General features: G+C 35.8%; 1 protein-coding gene across 11 annotated transcripts in view; it reads left to right on the top strand.

Annotated features, from left to right (window-relative positions):
* Window positions 1-26,349, top strand: part of RGS7 (regulator of G protein signaling 7) — a 251,790-nt gene that overhangs the window by 118,128 nt on the left and 107,313 nt on the right. For all 11 annotated transcript variants that reach the window (XR_013181404.1, XM_077175547.1, XM_054629601.2 and 8 more), the window contains exon 4: window positions 14,455-14,505. Coding sequence is in view for 10 of the 11 variants with exons in the window: in XM_077175547.1 (XP_077031662.1) it covers window positions 14,455-14,505 (51 nt within the window). In the remaining variant the exon portion in view is untranslated. The remainder of the gene's footprint in view (window positions 1-14,454; window positions 14,506-26,349) is intronic.

A 26,349-nucleotide genomic window follows, 5' to 3' on the forward strand; every position in this document is an offset into this window, starting at 1 on the left:
AGATACTTCCCAAATGTTTTCATCCCCACTGTATATAACTCACTGTCTGGAAATTGGTATAGTAGTTACAGGAGCTGTGATTTTTACAAATACACTTTCCAAATGGTATTTGCTATATAAAATTGCAACAAGTGTTAGCTTTTCAAGACTCATCTGGTTTTTTTGCTATATGGTAAGAGGAAAGATGACTCATCAAGAAGAGAGAGGCATGGTATGAGATAAGGGGAGCTATCACTGCTATCATTATAGTGTTTTTATTGCACAATAAGAATATCTTTGAATTTAGTTTATGTCAAAATGGAAGTGGCAAGTTATTAAAGATACACAGTGGAATAAAATTTTTTATATATTCTGATAATGATTGACAAGCTAACACCTTAAGAGAAAAAGGCAGAAAAAATTGTCCATTATTTTCTTCTTATTTTATCTCTTGTGTCTAAAACTCTCAATGGAATGTCCTTGAGTGCTCCATGTAGCAGATCCTATGGCTCTGTCCCCTGGTCTTTTCAAAGAGATCATAGAATCAGAGGATAATGAAGCACATCCATCTTAGTTCCGTTCAAGCTTTCTACATCTGCTTAATTTAGAAGAATTATCCATTAGGAGCATTTATGATGCTATATCTGGCAAACCAGTTATCTGCTGTGAATGTTTTCAGAGCCCCACTTTTTCAGGAGAATGTTTTTGACGTTGCCATTATCAGAAAGTACTGAAATACTGAGGGGTTTTTATTGTTTTATTATTATACTACTGTTAGAAGCTGTCGTATGAGTCAGAAAGATGAAGATGAAAAATTCTGTTTGTTTTATGCTAAGAAAAAGGTTTTGTCCCTGTTGAATCACACATTTTGATAGCATTAAAGGAAAATATTTTTAATTTTTTCAGTTTGTGCAAATCTTTGATGTTTGATGTTGGGGTTCCACTTCATATCAAAATGAAGTTTGAGAGCCTCAAAGTTTGCTGCAAGGTAAGAAACTCTGGTGTCTCTGGTTCTGTTGTGATTTGTAAAGCATCCTTTTGAAGATGCACTTTTGACTGGGGATACTCAGAAAATAGCAAGTCAGGGGCTTTATTGAGCAACCACTGAACATGATAAACGCAGAAGATCTTAATTATTCAGTTAAATTGTCACATCAGACATGCTGATTGTAGGGTCCTTAGCAGAGGTACTGGCTGTTCCAACATGTTTGAATAACAATTAGTATAAAATGCTTCCAAATTAAAATTACTGAATGAGCTCTGCAACATGAAACAGCAGAGTAACTCTTACCTCTGCCAGATGATCTGCCTTCACTGATACGCTTGGTTTGGTAATCATCATCTTTACAAAGTTTAGAGTACATCAAATTTAGGCATCGTTAAAGCATTACATGTTTGTATTTGCTGTGTATGTAACAAGAGTTTCTTGTGTGGGCTTCATCTTAAGAACCTGTGCTCAGGGCTGTAATTTTCCTCCATATTCTCTGTGCACACGTTCTTGTTTGAAGAACAAGAACTTGTCTACCTTTGTTAGTTTACTTGCTAAAAACAAGAAAACACTAACTAGCAAGGACATCTTTCATAATGCAAGCTAAATGATAATTTTGAATATGTGAGAAGGAAAAATTGCTGAAAAGTAAAGTGTATTAACAGTAGTAAAACCTTGTGGCTTCCTTTCCCTGAGTGACAGTCATTTCTAGAAGCATAGCCTGTGAGGGAAAATTCAATACTATAAGTAAGAAAAGAAGCCAGTTTTAAAGTTGAATCTATAGATACTCTTTAATCTACTCACTTAAACTAGTAAGCCATCACTTTATTTAAAAAAATAATAAAAATACAAGCATATAAATATATTCCATCAGCCATTACTTAAAACTGTGGAATGCTGTTCCAGAAATAGCAATGGCAAAACACATACTCTTTGTTAAGTCAATAAAAGATGAGAGCAGTGAACTTGAGATGAAGAAATTCTTCTGATATTTTCTGACTGGTGTGAATTGCTGCTGTGTTTGTGTGCTGCAGGACAAATAGAGTAATCTCTCGCTTGAGCGCAGCATGTTTTACTGGCTGTTAATGTGGCTAGCCTGTTCCCATCCACTGGACATAATTTGTTGAAAACAAACAGTGCTAAGGCAGGCATTTATTTGTATATTGGTTATTGACAGGAGCCCAGTTTTATGCCAGGTCAGATAGAATTGCAATAGTAGAAAGGAGGACTAAAACAGCCGAGTATATTCTTTTTTTGTTTTTAAGTACAAACCTGCTTCATTCAAAATGAAGCTGAAATTTGAAGGGGATAAGCTGCTTAAGACTTCCCTTCTATGTGACTTATATCCATCCTGTTTTTCATCAAGCAAAGCTCTCACCAGTAATATTACTACTACTCCCTTTCCCCTTTATTTTGAGAGGAGAACAGTTCTGTTCCCAGGCTGTCAAGCTGCCATAATCAGGCTTTTTGCTAGTCCAAGTACAAGCACCTTTTGCTGCTCTCCTCTGATTTCTTATCTGACAAGAAGGTAGCAGGAGAATGATATTAATTGCTGGTGCCAGATTGAGCAGGATATATTTATCTATGAAGAAATACTTTAAATTTTTGAATTTTTGGGTTTTGTCAGGTGTTTTTCCTGTTGCAGGGGAGTGCGGCTAGTTTTCTTTTGTAATCTGTTGATGAATTCATTTTAGCTCTTTTAAGGATGTAAGTCGATTGAGCAAGAACATGTTTTTCCCAAATATCTTCTTACTCCCCCCAACCTTGGGACCATGTTTCGTGTAGATGTCCCAATTCCTTAGCTGATTGACAAGTATTTATTGTCTCCAGGCCCTCAACACAAGAGTTGTGTTTACTTTTGCCTTCCAGTAGTGAACAGTAATCCTAGTACTGGATTTCTATTTGCTTTATGTTTCTTCACTGATCCTGCCTTTATTTTCCCAAGAGAATATATATCATCTGTTTCTGAGTCTATAGTCAGTGGTTAAGGAAGAAATGGTGGCCATCAACAATTTTACATAAAATATGTAGAAGTCCTCAAAAATTACATGGGGAAACCAAAAGTCAAATAAATGGTTTGTACAGGGGCTGGGAAGAGGGCCAGGTTTGGATAGGTAGCTGAATGGCTATCACCAAGGGTGATTTTACATCTAGATGCTATTTATTCTTACTCTGACAACGTAAACAGCAAAGACGCAACAGGTGCTAAAAGTGGTATCCACGTCACTGCATACTCCTAGGCAACAGTATGAACCTAATTTTTTTCTGCATTTTGTGAAGAAGGAAAAAAATAATGAAAAAAAAAATGAACTACAGTCTCATGTTTACAAAGAGCTTCTGTACTCACAAGTCTAAGTTATAAAAGCCCCATCCTATGTCCACGGTAAGACACCATCGATTCTCAGCTCTTTATTTCTGAAGAAATAAAACGTTGAAATGTACATTAAAATAACCTGAAGAATAGACTCCAGGCTCCAGGACATGCACTATTATTTATTACACTAATACTTGCAGGTTGATCTTTCCAAAATGCTTTTTTGTTCTCTGGCCCCCAAGATCTACAGCACAGTATGAGGAACTGTTATCTTTACTGTAGGTCACATCTTGGATGAGTGGCCCAGGATTGTTCAGAATAATGTCTTTTTATCATTCTTCTAGTTGATAATGGTGGAAAATTACTCTCTCCAGCTTTTCCACATAAACTTACGAATGCTTCCCATGAGATTGTGGATTAATGTTATTAAATGGTTGCTCTGGATGTAATGAATGTGAGGGTAGGGATAGGAGAAAACAGAAGGTTTTTGCAGAGATTGTTTCCTTGTCCAGGCTCCAAAAGACATTCCTAAATTGGAAACATTAGTGATGGCTCTATGAACATTGCCTGATACTGATGGAAAAGCAAAGTACTTTGCTTCAAAAATGTATTTGAGTAATGTGGTACCACATTACTTGTCAAAACAGAAAGGTGGCTTTTGAATTCCTATAAAAATGTCATAGAGAAAAAGCCAATACTAGCTACAGGGCTGCAATTTATATCTTACAAATGCTGATATGAATGTCCCTTGGGAAACACAGCAGCAAGAGAATGTATGTGGTAAACTGAAATATAGAAGGATTTATTTTCTCCAAGTTTTACTTTTTGGTTTGATAAGTTCACTGTGATGGATGGGAACACAATATATAAAATGACTGGCTTGTATACTCAAATTTATGAGTGTATACCATTGAGCATATACCATACTTCAATTTTCAGATTGAGATAGAAATATATTACTTATTATGGATGATATGATTAAGTTTATTTTAAATTCAAGAGCTGTTAATTGCATATTAAAATAGTAGTTCATGTCTATCTCAACTTTTGGTAAATCTCTATTGGTGGATATATCTTTTTAGAGAATTTAAATTGTCAGCAGAACTTATATTTCAATGAATAATTGAGAATTTTCTTCAAGAGCTAATAAATTTTACCTTTATTGTGACAGGGTTCTTGAGGTGCATATGTAAAGAACTGCCATGAGAATAACTATGAGATTTTTATATCTTTGAGAACAGACCCAGTAATGTCTGCTTCAGATAGTTGAGCTGCACAATTATCAACATTTAGAATAAATTAATTCATAATCTCTGAATAGTGATGAAAGACTGCAAATGAAAATTATGCTGAGTTTGGTGGAAGTATAGAGTTGGAGCAAAGTAATTTTTATTTCTAACACACTTCATTCCATACTATATAGTTTTTTTGTTATGCCAAGCAACTAAGCATACTAAAGTCATATTTTGGTAAAAACTGGATGGGATTAGATTTTCAGCCAGAATAATGCTCAAAAATATAGGTACTTAAAATTTGAATAACTTAATTTTCTTTCTCTTTTGAAAATGTAGCCCTGCAGCAGATCTTTTGAAGTGTAAACTCTGAGACATAGGAGTATTAAAATAATCATAGATCTGGAGGAAAAACTCAAAAATATCCAGCACAGATTAATCAAGAATAGAAATTCATTTGAACTTTCTGTGGTCTATTAAATATGAAAACATTTCATATTTCAAATAGAAAAAAAGGCCTTGAGGAAAGTTTTGATCAGTCAGTGACATTTCTAGTGTAACACCTGAATATTCTGATTAAGGTTGAAAGTTTCTATGCAGCTTCAGCAAACTTTCTTGTATTTCATACTTTTTATTTATTAGTACTATTTGAAAAATGGCTCATCTGTGCTACAGGCTGAGGAACAATGGTAATTAAGAATGAAAACTTCCAGATGACTACTTTTGCCAGACATAGTATTTTTATTCTGCAATTTCTTGGCATTCTGTTGTCAAATTCATGTTTTCAGATTTTCTGTGATAACCTGTTTCCCTACACTGGATTGTATCTCTGAAGATAATTATTTTGTGCAACTCCTGTATTGCAGACTTTTTTTTTTACTGGGAAGAAGTTTCCTGTTGGAGTGGTTTCTGTATGTGTGAGAGTGGCTGGGTAATGATCAGATTCTTGGGAAACTTGTGGTTCAGGAGCTTCTGCAGAGAATTGTGCTGTTGTACTAAGCATCACTGAATCTCTAAAAGGTATATTTTTTTGTCAAAATTAAATAGATTGGATTAGTCAGGAAATCGACACTGATCAAAGAGGGTTTTTTTTGGACATCAGTTTGAGAGTCTTAAGTGAAGAGAACAGTAAAATCATGAGTCACAGAAAGAGTGTTTTGAAATAGCAACAGTGGAAAAACCCATTTTCAAACCAACTGTATAAATTAACTATTATTGTGTAGGAACACTTTGTGAGGAAGTATATTGACATTGTTGCTGGGCAAATGTCAAAACTGGAAGTCACTGTGTCCCCACTGACTTTCTTCCTGGAGTCAAAATCCCAAATCAAGTCTTACGTTATGTATGTATTTATTCCCATTACCCCTGAATTAGGACATGAGGATTTTCCCCTCTGAAAATCCTCCATGAATGTTAAAAGTGTCTAGCAGAAATTACATTGCTCCTCACTTCCTTCCATTGCCATCTGTGTGTGGGTGTCTTTTGGGGGCCAGTATGACAAGAATTGGAAGAAGCATTTCTGAACTAAAATATTGTATTTCTTAGAGATATTAATGTGGAAATATAAAAAATACATAATTGCTTGAAGCATGGTCAGAAGTTTCACAAAGCTTTTTTTGTTGAACTTAGAAGATTTTTGGTTCTAGACTCTATTTTCAAACTACTAATGTAAAAAAATAAGAATGCAAAAGAGTTTATTGTGGCAGGGATAAACTCAGGCAGCTTTTACTGTGCTGTGAAGATAATCAAAGTGCAATGAGCAAACACTTACTGATATGTGTATGAGAGAAAGAACATATGCTTATCAATCTACCTGTTTTCTATATACAAAGTTGTCAGCAAGACACAGTAAAACATCCAGTAGATAGAAAAAGAAGGCTAGATGAACTATTTATGGCAAGTAGCAGTTTTTTCTCTTAAGAATACATTGTCAGTTTTCCTGAAATAATCTTGGATGAGTTTTTCACGGTGAGAATTCAAGACAATTAGACAAAAGTGATGTTACTATTGCCCTTTTACATGCTATTTTAGGAATGGGAGGTCAAACTTGGCATAGGAGTCACGTATTCATTTCCTTCTCAGCTTTTCTTGAGGGTGACTGCTCTTACATTCATACCCTGCAGTGTTCTCCACCAGGGTACACGTGCCAGTGATGTTCTGCTTCCCATTAAACAGACTGCACAGCAGTAGGGAGGGGAGTCCAGGTGCTCAACTTCCCACATGGGTGTCCTACAGGGCTGTAAATAATTTATTTTCTCTTCTCATCTCCCAAGCTATTTAACACAAAAGAGCTACAACACCGGCAAAAGGAATTAAAAGGCCAGAACCAGAATGCCGCAACCAGAATGCCTAAAAACTGAGGTGGAGACACCCAAGTTCAAAGGCCTGAAACTGCTTGTGTCTGAGCAGAAATTTGGACCAAGCTGCCTCATGATTTAGAGAATGCAATTAGCAGACAGTAGAGACTGTTCTCTTCCATGTGGAGTTTCTCATTATTTTTAAAAAGAAATTACATCATCATTGAGAAATGTAGGGAAAAAAAAAGTCTTTTAAGCTGGTGGCTAGGTACTGACCTACAAGGTGGGGCACTGATATTGCAGAACAGCCTCATTGCCTGTTGATTTACACTGTACACACTGGTGGCATGGACACCATTATGCTTGGTGTTTGGAGGCTTCCTGCTCCACTTGGCATTGGATCCAGAACTATTTTGGAGGATGTAATTTAGCTTGAGTTCCCAAAGGTAATGGTAGATGGAGAACATGATGAGTAGCTGAATTCTTGGCTGTTTCCCTCTTAATAATACCCAAGTCTCTCTCCAGGATTTTGAAAGGTAAAGAGAGGAATTGATTGAGAGAAAAAGGAAGGGGCATCATGATGAGACAAGTTGGAAATCACTTAGTTTCTTATCTTCTTTTAGCATTATTTAAGATTTCTGATGAACAGGAAATCAAGTAGGTCACACTAATAAGTCTCCTGGTCTCCTTATTTATCTGTTTTTAAAAGTTCTGCTTGAAGAAAACATACAGGAGTTAAAAATGAAGTGTGCTTTTATTTTTTTCTGATTCTGGCTGGTTTGTTTTTGTTTTGTTTTTCTTTTTTATTTGGAGGTGAGGATTTCTCATAAATGAAATTTCTTCAGGGCATTTTTATGGTGTTCAAAATTCTACTCATATTTTATGGGCTTTTCCCCCCACAAATATTTTTTACATAGAGAAAGTTTTTAAGATTTTACATGTCATGTGCACACTGAAACTCTATTATCATTCATCAAGATCATGAGGCTTTACATCATTTCGAAGAAAAGCATAAAATTTCCTTTGCAGTACACAGGCTGTACAGGGCTTTCATGAAACTTAGTTTTTCTAAACAGCATTGCTCTTGTCTTGCAAATGTTTAGTATGGAGCAATGTTCTTCAGCAAGATGCTGAACTCCAGTGCTTGGGATAAAAGCCTTGGGATTACAGGGTTTCATCAATGGTTACTGGCATATTGCCAATTATGCACAGCTAGTGTCACCTGTAAAATGGTCATTTGTGGCTGTGGAAGAGATCTAAGTAGAGGATGTCTTTAGGGAAACTTTAGAGATAAATGTTGCTGAAGTGAAGCAGCAATTCCTTCTGCTGGAGGACACAGGGACCTGTGTGGATTGCCACTTTTACAATAATGAGAGGCACAGATACAAAGCTGTATTTAATTATCCTTTTAGTGTTTATAAACCAGATTTCTGCTCTGAAGCTTGGTTATGAGACAGAGTGTGACTCCAGGGTTTACATTACTGACATTTGTTGGTCAGCACCTTAGATTTATTTCATATTAGTAAGGAAATGGTAGAGATTTTTGCATTCTTTATTAGCTCTTTAACAATATGACTGTAGATGAATTTTCCTGTCTAAAGTAGAAAGTCACAACAGTATCAAGCAACATGTTGTTCTTCACAAGGTTAGGCTAGCCAGAATTATGGGTCCTTTCTGTCCTTCTAGGCTTGAGTGTTTCTGAGCACTGCTTACAGCTGAGAATGAAAGAATCCAACTCAAAAGCAGTAGGATGATTCATTTGAGGGTTTCATATCTGCAAATTCCTTTATCTACCTTCACTTTGGAAAAAAACTATATTTCAGCTTATGTTGTTTTAAAACTAAAAAAACTGCAATTACTTTTCTGCTTGAGTAGTTTCATCAAAATATGTCATATTCTCTCTACAGCTAGTATTATTCAGATGACATTTTTAAATCTGCACCTAGGTACAGTCTTCCTTAACAAAACTCAAACAAGTGTGTGGTCCACCCTCAATTATAATAGGTCAAAAGAGTAAGTTTCTGCATTTGTTTTCATCAGTAATTCTAAAAAAGCAAGTGGCAGAAATATGTGTGAAAGTTGAGATGTAAATAATTCCCAATCAAATTGCACTCTGATCAATGATGTTTTTTTTCTTTTAAAAAATCAACCCACTTAAATAGTAAAGGTCAGAAAGGTAAATGTGTAAAGTTCAATTAGAAGGGTATTCAAATTATCAGTATCAGCTCTGTTGCCACTCATGATAAAAAATTCTACCTAGTTAAATCTATAAATATATTTTACAATAATCCAAAAGAATACAGAGAAGAAAGAAAAAAACCAATTAACTAAAAATATAGGGTGGTAAGAATTTATGGGCTATATGATCCTTCAGGCACTTCTGCAACCCCAGTCTCAGAGAGGAGTCCCTTCATTCTTCTTTCACCTTTCTGTGGACAGTGCAATCAAGTGATGCAAAGCCTCTCTTTGCTCAGCTCTAATAGACATAGGGAAAAATTAATCTGAATAATCCAGTATAGGTACTGGATAATAATGTATTTTTCCATACTTTAAGCCAAATATAATATAGCCATTGTTTTTCTTCCCTCTGCCCTTCTGCCTGTAACTATATAGTAATTGATTTCTTTCAGATATATGCATGAAGAATTCATACACAAACTGTATTTCTCAGATAAAGAAAATAAATGTTAAAATATCCATGCTGATATAACTGTGGCAATATATGCTATGGTTTGTGATTGTGAAAACTTCAGGGAGAATACAGATAATTTTTGCCCCATTCACCAATGAAAGGCCTTTCATGCAGAGTCTTCCTCTCCATTAGACAGCAATTTTTGTTAAAAAACAGCTAGTGCTGAATGTTTGAGAGACCACTGGCGTTTACAATCTCCCTGCTCAACTGATCCTCGTTCTGTGTTTCCAATGTCTGAATCAGTGCTGAGAAATAGAATTGCACGTTATATTTTTTTAGTCATGATCAAGGATTCTGAAGTTTATATCAGTGTCTAAACTTAATTTCCTGATGCATCACCACAAAGTGATGATATTGAAGACGGAAGTTAAAATGACCCAATACCCTCCTCTCTCAATATAAAAATAAAGAGAAATAATGGAAATACAGTACTGTTTCCTTGCTGATTTAGTAGTGGTCTTGTCTTAAATTTAGACAGTGATGTTTTCTAGAGTCATGTTTATTAACTTTTCTGTACTGTGAGCTGCCCTGCAAAAAACTCCAGGTTCTCAAGGCGAGGTGGTGGTGAAGCAGTGAAGCTGAGCCAGCCAACCACAAGGCTCCCTTGAGGGAGCACCCAAGTGGTCTGCTCCTGCCTCTCAGCAGCCCAGCTGCCCAGATTTCACAGTGCTGGGCAAACATGACCATCATGGTTATGTTGCTCTTGAGAGCTCAGATGGCAAAAGACTTGATTTTCAACAGCAAAACCCTCTCTCTTGCTATCAGCAATGCAGGGGAGCTTCATGCATTGCCTTCCCTCTTCATTATCTGCAGATATTCTGAGGTCTAAAAGTAAAAAGGAGAATAGGTTTCAGTTACTAAACCAACATATCAACAGCAAAAGACTATTTTCTTTGCAAGGTGTCTTTATGAAGTAAGAAATCATTGAATTGTTTCTCAGTGGTCTCTTGGTTTGTGGTTCTAATTAATAAGCTGTACTTTCTTGCAGCTGTCTCTTCTTCCACTAGATATGTTTTTGAATTTTGAAAAAGATAGAGCATTTTGAATTTTGCTTTTTTTTTCCAGTACTACTATCATATCTTTTTTTTCTGTCAGATCAAGGCTGACGTGGCTCCTTGCATCTGTGCATAGCAAAAATTTGATTTAAAATTCCTGTGAAATTTTCTATAGGTCAGAACCAGCGCTTTTTGAAAATGCATTCTGTAAGGACTTGTTTAGAATAGGTGATTTTCTCTGAAAGGTAACCTTAGCATTGCCCTGGCCTTTATGACTTTGACTTGGAAATTACTATTGCAGGGTTGAGAGAGCATGCTTTCCTTAAAAATATTTTCTTAAAATGCTGTGACAGCCTCAGCAGCTGCTATTTTTGGACCATTTCATTTAAAATTAATCACTTGTAGAATCTTCAGCAAGTACATTTCACAAAGAACATGACTGAGTCTTTTTCATTTGTATCTGAATATGGATGTGGTTTTGCCTATTTCTTTAAAGATTAAAGTCTGTCTTTTTTTTGGACTTGAATAAGATCTTGTGAATTTTATTGCCTTTATCAGGATAGGTGCTGGCATTTAAGAAATCTCACTCTTGGCTTTCAGGTTCTATGTCTAAAAACCCCCTTTTTTCAACTGTTTTCTGCTTTTGCTATCTTTAAGGTACTGTTAAAGATTATTGCTTTGTCTTGTCCAATTTTATTTGCTTTATAAATTGGCATGACAACTGAAGGTTGTTCTAGGATTTCACAATTCAGTTGGCAGTTAGACTGAAGTCTTGTGCACCTTGCAGATCTAATAGCCAACTTGCCTTTTTTTGCTGCTTGCTGGAAGTGAGGCAGGGAGACCTGGAGAACTTGAGAATCTGCTTTGACAATGTTATAGCTGAGTCTTTGATATAACACATTAAACAGTATACAGAAACTGAGTATCTGACACAGCAAACATTTTCTATTTTGGATTGCTGAAAGTTTCCTTTTCCAGTGAGTCCAGTGCCAAGGTAGTGGCCTCCATGAAATTTGCATCATCTGACTAGCGTGTCTTTTTGCAAGATCTCTGGTGATATGATAGAATCAGGCTTGAAGGTAAAAGATTTTTCATTCCATAAGTGTTAGTCCTCTTTAGAAATAATGAAGTTTATAGTCTTGAATCATAATTCCTATAGATGTGAACTGTCATGTATGAAAACTGTCAAGAATTTACTGGTCAGATTTTTTTCAAAGCTACATTCACAGGAAGTATTATTTTCCAGCAAAACAGTTTTCAGCTGTTTTGCTGCCTTGGTGGGTTTTTTTTGTTTGTTTGGTTTTTTTTTTTTTGTTTGTTTTTTGGGTTTTTTTTCCCTGAGATAAGAAATTAGAGTAATGGCTTTGCCTTTAGAAACACATTTGCCTAAGTAATAAACCTTAGAAAAGGGCACAGGAATAATTAAGGGAAACAATATTGTTGATTAGACATTGAAACTAGTAGCTACAAAAACACCCAGCAAGCTCTACAAGTTAATACCTTTATAATATTTTTATTATTTTAGGACTAGAGTTGGCCCCAAGATCTCCCAAAGAAATATGAACTAATGCATTTCTCACTTGCCATATGACAAATTGCAAGTTTGCTTTGCTTCAATAGCCTTTACTCTAGAAGGAGAGTGTTGATGTTGATATTTATTCATCTGTCATGAAAGTCATACCTCTGAAATCATCAGTGTGTTAGAATGCAACAGCTGGTTTAAACTCTGTCCAGGCTTTCATGTGCCAGGGCAATGGGTTCAGGGTAAAGTGTGAATAGAGCATCAATGAACTTTCATAATCAGATGCTGCCAATTTTCAAGAAAGTTGATTTCCCACTATTATTTATAATAAGCCAAAAGACATTGGAACACATGGAGGTGAAATTTCTGATGTGCAGACCATGTATACTCAAATGTGAGTTTTCAAAAGAGGCAAAAAGGAAAAAGTGTTTGAAGGCAAGATGAAAAGAATAGAAAACTTCTTCCCATATGGTACCTCAGAGATTTGAAAATCAGTTTTCAAAATGTCATTTTGTTTTTCCATTTTTTTTCTTTGATCTTTGAAGATTTAGGAAAATATTTAGGGCTGACTAACTTCTCTAGTCAGCTGACAGAAAAATATAACTATGCTTGGAACTGCATCATTGAGGTTTATGAAGTTTCATCTTATTTCATTAAACTAAAATTCTTCCTTCAGCGTCAACCTTGTAAATTTCATATGTATAAAAAAAGGGTTAAAATTTTATTTTAAAAAATAAAATATTTTTGGGATACAAATATCTGTCTGAAATATTTTGTATCCCTCCAACAGCATGCAAAGGTAAATTCCCTCATTTAAGGAATACAGCAGTGTAAATACTATGAGAAAGTCTGCCACTGCAGTTTAAAATCTCTTAAGATTTAGACATTTAACATAGCAATGAAAAATGCTGGCTCTGGACATGGTTGTTAAGTCTCTAGAGATTTTTACTGCTATGTAATCAAGTTTGTAATGCATACACACATGGAAAGCTATGATATAATCAATGAGACTTTGTAAAATACATGATAAAGCTATTCACTGAGTGTAATAAAATAAAAGCTAGAAGGAGAACCAAATATCCTTTCTTTTCTGAAATGCTGTTTAAAAATACTGTTTTCATTGCCTTAAGAAAAGCAAAGAAAATTATGCAGTATGTAAAATACAGGAAGAAACTGAATCTAAGGAGTGACAGGGGAAATATACTCCACATTCTAATGCTATATATTATAGTACATTCAAGAGCTTTTATTGTTTTGATTTAGTTTATACTTGTGTAAGTTGTATAGATTCTTATTGTTGTTTTAAATTTAAGGTTTATAAAAGAGGTTTGTTTTTATGCTTGGTGGGGAATGGATGAGCAACTTAAATATTGGTTCTATAAGGAAATATGTGATGTCTCTCTCTATTACACTGCTTGTCTGAACTGGGGGGTTTTTTCATGAAACATGGAGAACATGGTTATAACATCCCTCAGTGTTTCACCCATTTTCCCTCTAAGCCAGTTTGGTTATTTCAAGTTGCTCAAATTATGAATGTGGTTTGGGTTTTTTTTTTTGTCTGCAGTAATGCTTCATAATTTATTTTGCAAATCATGTTCACAGTGGGTAAAGTTCAACTGTAGATTTCTGTCTGAAATACAAGCCTGACTTTAGCTTGTGGCATTAAGTGCAAAGTGTGATAGAAGTGCAGTTGATAGAAGTGCATGCCCAAGAGGAGCAGATGGGTTAGGAATTAAGAGGTGAGGTTGGAAGGATACTCTGTGTGAAAGGCAGGAAGAAATCTGGTATCAAAGGTGCTGGGAGGTAAGCAATAGCATGGGACCTTAAAATAAGGCAGGAAATTAAATAGAAAGAAAAAGATATGCAATAAATGAAGGGATAGAGACCAAGGGAGACTGGAATGGTAAGGAAAGCACTTCAGCACCGAGGAAAAATGAGTTTTGTCAATAGCTTAGCCATGAGGTGGAACTTGATATGCTGGTAGTCCATATATAGGTAACTTTGCCTTTACTAGTAAACTAATTTTTAAGCGGGGTGGGGGGGTGCACAGGAAGTGGGGAAACTTAGATTAAAAAAGTGTTTTTTCTATGTACATTTTGTGGTAGTGTAATTTTTAAAATGCAGACTACTATTGTGCACTTAATGCACTTCTCTTACATTTTGTAAGTCTTAGCCTAAAGAAGTTCTATGCTTCACTGCTAAAGCAAAGCTAAAAAAAGAAACTAAACTAAAATAGAATAGAAATAGAATAGAAATAGAATAGAATAGAATAGAATAGAATAGAATAGAATAGAATAGAAGTGTTTTTTTTCTAGACAGACCGAGCAAAAAATGTAGATCTCTTTCATGAAAGAACAATATGAATTGCCTCAGGGATCTGAAGAACAGCATGAGAAAACTTACCAATCTATAAATGCCTTTTCTTTCGCTCCTAGGTTCAGATATTGTTCAATGGTTAACGAAGAACTTATCGATAGAAGACCCAGGTAATTTCTCTTGTTTTCTTGTCTTCAAATTCTAGGGTTTTTTTCAAAGTTATTGGACCTGACTTTGTTTTCTGCTGCAGTGGGAATGCCAAGACAAACATTGGACCAGTACAATTTCAATGGCTAAACAGACATAAAATCTTAGATACCTTTGCTAACACACTGAGGATTTTGATTATCCATTTTATTGCAGCGGGTATCAGAAAACAATATGAGAATGATAATGATAGTTCTTTGGTAGAAAATATGTTTGAGTGCATGGGGAATTTACTCAGTGTTACTCAGTATAAGTTGTTTTCTTACAGAATTTTTCAATACACAAAAAATGCATTCTTGTACTGTTACCAAAAGTGAATCTTAAATTTGTACACTTCTATAGCATCTTAAATGGAAAATGAAATGCAAATAAAATGAGTGAAATGAGGAAATGAGGAAGAACACTTCATTACTTGATCAGCTGGGTTAGGACATGAAAGTAAGGGTTTGGTTCAAAACTCTGCCTTGGTTTCTTGTATGCCCAGCAGGAAACACAGTTTGGTTATTGTATTTAGCTATTATTTATTTTCTGGATTTACAAGAATCTAGTTAGCTGATCAGAAATTTTCCATAAAGGAATGATTTCTAGTAGAAAGTGCTGAATTGTAGAAATAAAATATTCTGTGGAGCTTCCCATTTTCTTTTGGTTAGAGGAAAAATAATCTTCCTTCTTTAAAAATGATCAGAAATTATTAAAATTTGCTTTTTGTTCCTTGCTTTCTTTCAGTATCTTTTTTTTACATTTTTGGGAGTAATTTTTGTCTTTATTTTTAAAATGTGTTTTTCTGTCAAATTAGAACTCAAAGTATGATCATTGCAAAATACAGAATCATTTAAAATTGCGACTTGAGCAAGGAAGAGCTATCAATACCTAATTTGATATTTGGAAGTCGTCAATTCACAACATATTGACGTGTTATGTGAGAGAGATGACTACATTTTTAGCTAACTTAGAACAGTGTTGTATGCTTGCTTCCTGGAGATAATGAGGAGGCTTCAAGTGACCTAAGTGTGATATTGCATTTCTCAGTTGTCAGCTACAAAACACTCACCTATTTGTGTTTATGAGAGTTTGAAAGATTTTTCAGCTATGTTTATTTGATATGGAAGCTTAACCTTTATTTGTCAAACCAGAGCTGCAATACTAGAATAGGTTGTCGTTCAGATTACCTGCTTGTTGCAAAATTTGGAATAGAAAAAGCTTCTGCTAAACAGAAAACATGTCTCCTTGGTTCCTTATGTTCGTGTCCAATTAAAATTAAACAAACACACAAACTACTAACATATGTAACCAAAACACCACAGTAATTTAACTGAAGCTGGGTTTTATCCTCTCAGATTACATGGATGGAAAAAAACTATCCACAATGACAAAAATGTCTTGTGTATTTTGGTCCTAGTCCAAAGTCAGCTATCTGGAGCTGGTTAAATTCTGATCTTCAGAAAACAAATCGCCCTAAATGTTTCCTTTGGGTAATGCTCAGAATTGCCAGATGACAATGAACTTGACAGATGGTGAGCAAGAGCTTTTCACATGACAGAACTTCTGAAAATGTTCTGTTTTTTCAAAATCCATAAGTGTCTTGCTTTTCATTTCAGTTCTGGACAAGTCAGTCTAGAACCTTGTGTGGAAAAGCCCTTAATTTCTGCAATCTTTTGTCATTGTAATTTGGATTTCCAGCGTCTTCTGATCGCTTTTTACCTGTGTGTCAGGGTTTAACTCGGCTGTCTTTTAAAACTACCCTATAGGGTCCTGTTACAAATCACTTGTGAACCTATGCAGTTTTGTGATGCAGAAATAAATAATGCCTTAGTTTGCACTGAGAATTGTCATCTCTCTCTAAATCTGATATCAGCCACATACCAGGAATAACAACATAAAGTAGATCGGAGTGCATATTTTGAGAGTATATTCTACTCTGTCCAGACAAACCTAAGGACTGTTTGCCCACCTCATCTACCAGTGCTGTGCAGCTACTCATGCAAGGAAGGCAAGTGAATTGTGATTTAAGGGGTAAATAGAGAGATTCTCAGAAGGGTCCTCAGGTTAGAAGGAACCTCAGAAGATCGAGTGGTCCAGACTTCCATGGAGAGGCAAGCCTGGGTGAGATTACCGAGCTCTCTGTCCTCTCTCATCCTGAACACTGCCACTGACGGGACCTTCAGCACATCCAGTGATTGTTCTCACTGTAAAAAATTTGAATAGATGAAACCTCTCTCCATGCAACTTGTATTCATTGCCCCTTATCCTCTCAGTGTGGCTCCCTGTGAAGAGAATTTCTGTCCTCTAAGCACTGGAAAAATGTGTTGAGTCCCCACCCTGAGCCTAGTGTTCTGCAAGGTGAAAACATCTAACTCTTACAGTCAACTTGTCCTTTAATAAAACACATAACTAGTAAGAAGAAAGTAACACTACCTCACTTTATATATAAAGGAGTAATATTTTGAAATGCAATTTTTCCCTTTGTTTTGCATATGGAATACAACTCCAATACCATTTAAGTGAGAATGAAGTAGGCAACAATATGGGTAGTGGGAGAACATAAGGCAGAAGGCCTGACAGCAACATTTGCTTCAGTGTGTTAATAAATGTAAAGCTTTCACCTGGAAAAAGCAAATCAGCAAAAAGGAGTAACAAGCTGGAAGATATAAACTGCCCATCAAGAAAACCATGCAGATTTTTAATAAATGGAGAATAATATTCAGTGGAATATTCGAAAGATTTTGGCTTGCTGCAGTAGATCTCCATCAAGAAAATAAACTGGAGATGATAGGTGGATTCTGCTAATTTGTACCAGATTTGAAGTTATTTCAGTGGAGCAGAGCTTGTGCCCAGAATAGCGGTGCACAATGCACTGTGCAGTTGGTGTTACATTGTTTGCTATTCAATATGTAGTTAAAAAATGTTTGTGTTTCAGCCTACAATTCATCTGTAAAATTTTAAGGAACAGAAATTGTCCAAGTTATTTTTAATAGGGAAGTTTTATTCAGGCATAAATATAAGCATGATCTCAACCTGAAACGAAGCAATTAACTGAGTTTACAGAATTGTAAGGGCTTGTGGTTTGGCACTTAGACATGTGTTGTCGAATTGACCATTACAGAGTAAGTGCTGACGCTTCAATGATGTTGCCAATTACTCTTAATGTGGAAAATCTACTCTGTTTTTCTACATTGTGTTTTTCTTTTTTGAAATGATTATTAATGACATGAAATGCACCAGACTGACCACATCAGATACTGAAGTTGCTTTAATCTGTAGTGGGAAAAATAGAACAAAAAGAGTAAATTATTTAAAGGTATCAGCTCAAATTCCCAAGTCGAGCTCTGTACTTGGTTCTTGCACTGATTTCTTCAATGCCCTTTTTGCAAACACTTGATTTCTCTATTCCCTAATATTCAACATCCTAATAGTAAATGATGCTGTTGTCTCCTAAAGGAGAAGGGACACTATGAGTTTTCTAGTCTTTTCACAAGAAAATTGTGTTATTCACAAACACTCATTTCCAGTCATCCTGTGAATAATTTTCATCTAGATGTATCAGAAAATACCTTTAAGTGTAGATAATATATTTAGACATAATCCTTGTGTTCCTTTAAAGTACCTTTATTCCTGGGTGTTGCTTATTTAATTTTCTCATAGCTGCAAACCAGCTGAATTTGGCTGGAGGCACTTCTTTATCAAATGGTTGCTCCAGCAGAACCACTGCAGCTGCTCTAGAATGCTCAACTTCTGCATTTGCATTGCTTTGCTCCAGCTCATTTAGGCAGCCTCTTGAAGTAGTTTGCTATTGCTCTTGGTCATCAGGAATTACACTGAAGTCAAAAATATGTATGACTAAATCTAAATTTTATAGTTATGAAAAAAAGACTACCTTGATTTTTACACCCTCGTGTGATTTTCCAGTTTCAGTTCTCACCATTTGTATGTAGTTTTTCCATCTAACTGGTATAACCAATCTGTAGCTAGATGCCCATCAGTATCCATGTGAGCTGTGGTCACTGAGCCAGTGCAATAACAAGGGAGGGCTCAGTAGCACAACATCTGTTTTTGTTTCTTAGTTTTCCCTCTTTAGTAAAGTCTCTCTCCAGCAGCTGGTGTACTAATAATGACCTTGAAAATACACAGTACTTGTTTGAAAGAGTTAGAAGAAAAATGTTAAGGCTTTTATTTGAGTTTATAAAAGTTTACTTGAAAAACTGTTCCGTTCTCAGTTTTGCCTTTTCCCCAGTTATATGCAGAAAGGTAGCAGCAAAGAGCAGGAGCCAGACAAGATGTTCTAAACAATTGCCATTTGGGAAAATGCACCAGAGACCTGCAAGCAAAGGGGAAGTACTTCCAGAGATTGCTAACAGAAAAAAGAGTCCCTTATGAGAAGGAATGAAGAAGAGAATGGAAAGGTCACGTTTATCTTTGTGGTCTTTGCACTAATCAAAACCTGTGGAAGTGGAGCAAGAGTAGAATGCTCCCTTTTTATTATCCTGACTTAAAAAAATAACCAGCCCAAAAGCTCAATAAAAGTAATTTATGCTGCCTGCACACATACCATACCCCTCATGCTGGGAACCCAGGAACATCAGACACTCTCATTTTTCATATGCCTGATAGAAATTCAGGCACATTTTTTTTCCATAGCAAACCTCACAAACCTTTGTGAACTCCAGTGTAACTAACTTGCCAGCTTTCTTCTACTGGGTGAATTTGATCTGAGATTGTCAGATCCTGTAACATTTCAATGGAATAATTACTTTAATCTCAGATGCACAAAAAGAAAGTAGAACAAAATTCTGTTTGAGAATGGAAAATGTCAGAATTTACAGACACTCCTTTATTACCAATAATATTAACATTGTGATACTCACGCAAAAAATCTATGGGTCAGGCTTCCTATAATTACAAGCAGCATAGGGAATACTTACCTCTGTGGCAATCAGTGGACTTCTAGCCACTCCTGAGGTTCCAGGAGTGCAATGGTAAATGTTCACATGAAGAGGGTGTTTTATTTGCCCAAAGCCTTTAGAGAGGTTTTGTAAATGGTGAACAGAAGTGTACGGTCTTCAATTCATTTGTGACAGGATATGTCAGATTTAATGGATGTCATGTTTTTTCCACTGAAGCTTCTTCCAGATTAGTATAATCTATTATCCTGTGTAGACTGCATATGTTAGGAGTGTTTCCAAGAGCACACAGACCTGCACAGCCTCCTGTTGTGAGATGTTTTTTCTGCAAATGTGCCTGTGCTGTTTGAACAGTCTCATTTCCATGTAGTCACTCTTGAAAGTGATTAATATGTTCCTTGTTTGGCCATTTTATTTTCTCACTTGTGGATAGGTGGTAGGTTACATCAGTACTCATTTTCAGTTTTCTTTGATGGAGCAGTAATTTCTCCTGATCTTTTTGGTAGTGTGGCATCTGGTTAAAAAAGAACAGTTTTTTACACTTATTGGGAAGATACAAATTTTGTGACTGGGATTGATGCAAAGTATGAGATCATTATCATGATGCAAAGTATGTTATCATGGTATTGGTGACAAAGTGTTTCTTTCACATAGGCAGATAGTTCAAACTATTACAACTGTTTTGTCATGCTGAGCATGACTAAATAAAATTCTCCCTTTGTTATTTTCTTAAGGAGGCATTTTTTTGCAAGATTTCATAAAAATAGTTCATGTATTCTCACCCTACTAATTATGAAGTTTTATAGACATTTGAATTACCTGAGAAGTATGAATGAGTTTTGTCTGTTTAATTTATAAATAAGTATCCATCTTGGAGTAATGGGTAAAGATGACAAGTATGGAATTTGCTGCTGTCTAGCATAATATTCTGTGCAATAAAATGATTGTAAAAATAAAATTATAGTACTAGGCATTGGTATGACAAAATACACATGTTCAGTAAAGTTGCTTCTGTGAGCAACCTTTCTAATATTGTCAGCAGAATACTGATTCAAAATGGATCTCTTTGGGCTTTGAGCAACCTGACCTACTGAAAGGTGTCCCTGACCATTTCAGGAGGATTGACACTAGATGAAATTTAAGGTCTCTTCCAACCCAAACAGTGCTATAATTCTCTGATTCAAATATTGTATAACTATAACTTATGCAATATACACATTTTCTGTATAAAACTGATCTCTATTGATGCTTTCTTATCTCTGGTTAAAAGCAAGGCATCAACTGAGTTTTATAAATTTTAGCTTTCTTGATAGTTTAGTTTTCTTTTCCTGATTCCATGGTGCTGACTTCAAAGACATTTATTTTAACAGGAAATAATATTGCCTTTAATATTAAAATCTCCAGATTGTACTCAGACTTGTTTTCAGTATTCAGTGTATCAGTATCTGATACTCAATTTGGTTTTAAAAATTGAAACAAACCAACAGTCATCATACAATTCAGTAGGCAGCATGGGCTTTATTCCACTGAAGGCTTTGAGAGTCTCATTGAGAGAAAAGGATGAAAAAAAAAAAGTCTGAACAAGCCTACTGAGATAAAAAGTTAATTGTAAAACTATTACCTGATCAAGATGATAGAAGCTGAGACATCAGTATACTCTGATTTTAAGCAATTTTGTTGGAAAAACTTCAGCTGCTCTGTTGCACCATTTGAAGGAATTATTTTCATCTTGTTGCAGAACAAATAAGGACACAATCTAAATTACACAATTGAAATCTTTACCCATGAAGTTAGGGCAAAATATGCTGTTTTAGGGAGAACTCTGATAACTTTTAGAAATAAATAAATAAATAATTTAATTGCATAAGTTGAATTATAATGATCTTCTTAATAAATTATTTTATCTCATTTCTACTAAAGTTACTAGGAATTTTTTTGGTTTTCTTACTGTTTGACAGCCTCCTTTTGAACCTTTGTGATCATACCAAGTTTTGGAGGTTTAAGAGAAAGAGCATTTGCTAATTCCCAATTCACACTGGCATAATTAATTAAAAGCGGCTAAATAACTGTCTAGAGACTTCATTAGATTTCTGCTTCCTGGTTTGCCAAAGAACTGTGTTACATAGTAATGGAAAATGCAAGTAGGTGGAAGTGAGATTTTAAATCTGGCCAATTTACTTGAATAACAGCAGTTGAAATCCTATTTCATCTTGCCGACAGCTGCTGCAGCTATTTATAGTCAAGTAAACAAAAATGTTTTGATATTTACATGTCATATGTAGTATTTGATGACTGGAAGGTTAGTGTGGGGCTTTCTCTTGATTTTGTTAATTATTGACTGTAGGAGCATTTTAAGTTTTTCCATAGCACATGTAGAGAAATACTGCTCTACACACAGGGGCACAGTGATGGCCCAACGTTTACTGTGCAAGGACATGGCTTGCAATTTCATCTTGGACACATTAATATTCCCTAGGCACTCCCTCATTTTTTTTTTCAATATTTCCTCTCCTCTCCTCTTTTGTTAGTCTCCATGGTTCATGTTCCAGTTTTATTGCATAGAATCTTCTGGTTCTCATTTTTTTATGGCTGGTGGTTGGATCCAATTCATGTGCTCTTCTGCATTCAGATGTTCTCCCTCAAATGTTTCTCCCTTTTTCAAATTTCACTGGTTTCATTCAGTCATCTACTCAAATTCCACAAATTATCAGGATTTTAATTGTTTGTGTCACAGATTGGATGATGAGAGCAATGTTGACCCTGGCTTTCTAGCTGCAAGACTGCATTTGGCTTCAGAACACTTAAACCACAAAGTATAAAATATCTAGTGTCACTAGAATTTAATTTTTATTGGTGCTAAAAACTACTGTTCTCACTAAGTCTGAGGCTCAAATTAATAAAAAAATTAAAATCAAGCCATAAAAAACTCTATTCACCTCAATTAGGCATGCAGAAATTGTTACAAGTAGTTTACACTTCCTTTTGAAAATTTGCTTCCTAATTACTATCTACTTTATAATACTTCAGTTAAACTGGAAAACTTAACCTTTTAATAGCCTTTAAGCTTATTAGAAATGTTAAATATTTGCCTCTGAAATGTTGGAATTATTTATGTCATCAGATATAATCTCTAGCATGAATTAAAAAAACCCCAAAAATATAAGCAGCAGCTACTATAGCATGGTAAATGTGGAACAAAATCATAGAACTCATTATAGTTTGAAAAGATCATTGTGTCCAACCATTAACACAGGACTGCCAAGTCCATCACTAAACTGTGTCCATAAGTTCCACATCTATGCATCTTTTAAATACCTCCAGAGATGGTGAATCAGTACTTCCCTGGGCAACCTGTTCCAATGCTTGACAACCCTTTCTGCGAAAAAATGTTTCCAGTCAAAATCAACCCTTGTGTAATTTGAAATAATTTGCTTGTCCAATCGGTTGTTACTTGGAAGAAGAAGCTGACCCCCACCTGACTACAGCCACCTTTCAGGCAGTTGTACAGACTGATAAGGTCACCCTAAGATTCTTTATCTCCAGGCTCAACATCCCCAGCTCCCTCAGCCACTCCTCACAGGACTTGTGCTCCAGACCCTTCACCAGCTCTGTTGCCCTTCTCTGGATATGCTCCAGTGCCTCAAAGTCTTTCTTGCAGTGCAGGGTCAGAAAAACAGTTCCAGTTTTTCTTGAGCAGCAGCAGCAGCAGTTACCTAGCAATGTTATACCTAGCAATGTTATACTTCCAGCAAATTTTATATCTGATGTAATTTCATCATTCACAACCTTCTGTAGATAATTTAGAATTATCCTGAACAGCCTAGGACCTACTAAACATAGTTTCTGTGATTACCCCCGCTTCAGTGTAATATTATTATTTCAGTGCAATATTACACTATTTAGTGTAATAACTGACCCGCTGTGCCTAACCTTTATTCCCTCCTTTCTACCTATTGCTTTTCTCATGATCTGCTTAATACCTTTAGAAAACATTTGAGGTAAGCATGCCAAGAGCTCCCTGGGAATCCAAGATAATATGTCAACCAGATTTTCATAACCTTGAATGTTCTCTATTTCCACATAGGAACACTCACAGAGTTATGAGATGTATCCAGCAACAAAAGTCATCCTGAATCTTCCTTTTTTTGTTGCGTTTATCTTTATTTTCATCCCTTCTATCCTTTATTATAGTCCCTAACGTGCTGTCTGTATGGGTGTCTGTTTTGTGCATCCTTTTTTTCCCCTCACATTTCCCCAGGATGTCTTTCTAAAACCTAAGGACATATTTTTCAATTTTTTTTCCTTTAGTACTAAGGATTATTAAATTATAAGTGGCACACTATGGCTAACAGTTCAGCCATTTAATATTTAACTTGCCATAAAACACATGTTGACCATTATTTTGAACCAGATTCTTCTGCTCATTTGATCAATTTATTTTAAAGACTTTGATAGTTTTTGCTGCTGCTGTTCTCATGAGTCTATCTCTTCCTTCTACATTTTGATTCTGTCACTAGAGAAGAAATAGGTCATTCATTGAGGCTTTTTCTCTTTTTGTGGGTAAAAAACGCACTTCTGAAAGAGTTTTCACTGAGCTATTTTTGCTGGTTAATATCTGTCAGTATTTCTTTATTTTTAATAGCAGAGTTTGTCTGGCTGAATTGATAGTTCTCTATAATTATCTGTGTAAATCTCTTGCAAAGGGGAGAAGTGAGCACTAGGAGTGGGAGTTATGATAATAGGAACATGGGATGGTATAATATGGAAATTGGCAACATTGGAAATTTTGCTCCCTCATTTTGATGAGAACAGTGAAATATATTTTATTTGCCAACCAAACTACTATAAATAATGGACAAATAAAACTCTCTAAAAGAGATCCTGTTTGTAATAACTACCTTGGGGATTCTTGTATATGTGCATTCCAGATAACTGAATCTGATCACATGGGAAGTGGCATGTTATTCTTCAGAAAAGCCACCTCCACACTCATTGTTGTTATCCTTCCTGAGCTTTGATGGCATTTTTTTCTTGTTGTGTGTCTCAATGACACCAATTTACCTATAAAGCTCTATAAAGCTGTTAACTCCTCATGGACTTTAAAAATCACAGCACTCTTCCCACAGAGAAAAAAAGTACATTATTTCCAGTATTTTATGCTCTCAGTTTGCTGGATGTATGAAGAATGTTATGAAGAGAATTGTCTTATTCTTTTTTGAATTGAGTGCCGTGAAAGAGGCAGTTATTTTTCTAGCTGTGGCTGCTGTGTGTTCTTTGTATTTTCTGAACTGCTTGATCGTAAGTGGGTGTTTTGTGATTATGATAGCAATCCATGACAATGACACAAAGTTAATGGTTGGTGCAATAGCAATTCATAACAAAACAAACTTAGAGACTAAAAAAAATGTCATGATTCATCTTGACCAGCAGTAATCATTGTGAGAGTCAGGGCTACCTATTGCTTCCCTCACCCAGCTTCACAACCTCCGTGCTGACTGATGTCCCTCTGATTCAACAATATTATTTTCTGTACAAATGTTATCTTCTGAACAAATATTTTGTGCACTGAAAAAGCCTGTGCTTACTCTTTGTACTTGCTGGCCACAAATCCAAGTGGTGCATCAACCACACTAGTTATTCATATGCCCCACGTCTGCCAAACCTTAAGGACAGGTCTCCTCCTTTGAAACCCCATCCCAGATACAAAACTGTCTGAGGCAGTGCCCATTGGTCATGTGCCTGGAACGTGCTTTTTTAAATGCTCCAGAGTTGTGGTGTCCAAGCAGAGCTGGCTGAGAGGGGAGTTAACAGCTGTGCCTTCCTTTGAGCATGGCAAACAAAGGGAGAAGCAATGGCTCTGGTGTGCCAGGAAAGCACACCATCACACAGGGCACTGTGTCTGAAGGAAATGGGATGTAAAGTACCTTTCCTGGCTGATACTAGCATGCACAAATTCTTGGGTGTCATGTGAAGAATGAATCACATGCTTCCCCACTGAACATTTGCAGCCAAAAAATTTTTTCACATATCTGTAGACTCAGCCACTGGGGGCGAGAAAAGTAGGAAGATCTGGTGTGCTAGCACTATACAAGAAAACTGAAATAATAGCATAATAATTATAATACTGAGCAGAAGTAGTCCGTGCCCAGTATTTTGGGTCTTTTACAGATGCTTGAAACTGTGAAGCAAGATTTCATCTGAAGCAATTCTTGGAAGTAGTGTATTTGCAGTAATTGGAATTTTTGTAAAATTTTGGTTTTTGTCTTTAGCAGGTTTGCTCAGAAGGGTGCACATATGACTTTAAATATCAGCTCAGAGTTTCATACTGGAGGAGGGAATGAGTGAAGTGTTTGGAAATATCTTACAGAGATAAGTTCAGAGAGTCATTAGGGAGAACAAGACACACAGGTTTTGATTTCCTCTATTTTGCCTTAGAGAAGCATGGGAATCAAAGCTTAAACCAAAAAGTTGCAGTTTCAGAGGAAGACCCAGAAGGAAAAACAGGAAACCCATACTTCAAAGGAGTTTGGATTTCACCCTTCTATCATTTTGATTTGAAAAGACAAGAGATATCAGTGATAGAAGAGCAAAAAGTCTGTAATTTCTACAAAACTGAAAATAAAAAAGATCAAAGACTAGTAATAGTGAAATTAGAGGAAAAGTTTTATGAATGCTGACTTTCATTGGTACAGCACTAGATTCCACCACTGAAAAGCCTGATTGCTGGTGTGATATTGGTAAGTACTTTAAAAAATTGAGGCTGGAGATGACAGGGAAACTATAATGGCAATTCTAAATATTTTCATGCTGCTTTTCATGACTGCATACTGGATGCACTGTGACAAAATCTAGTTACCAAATTGTGCTGTGTTCGGTTTTGTCTGGTAATTAAGCCTACCTGTTGGTTAC

The sequence above is a fragment of the Agelaius phoeniceus genome, chromosome 3 (genome assembly GCF_051311805.1).
Source record: "Agelaius phoeniceus isolate bAgePho1 chromosome 3, bAgePho1.hap1, whole genome shotgun sequence".
Classification (NCBI taxonomy): Eukaryota; Metazoa; Chordata; class Aves; order Passeriformes; family Icteridae; genus Agelaius; species Agelaius phoeniceus.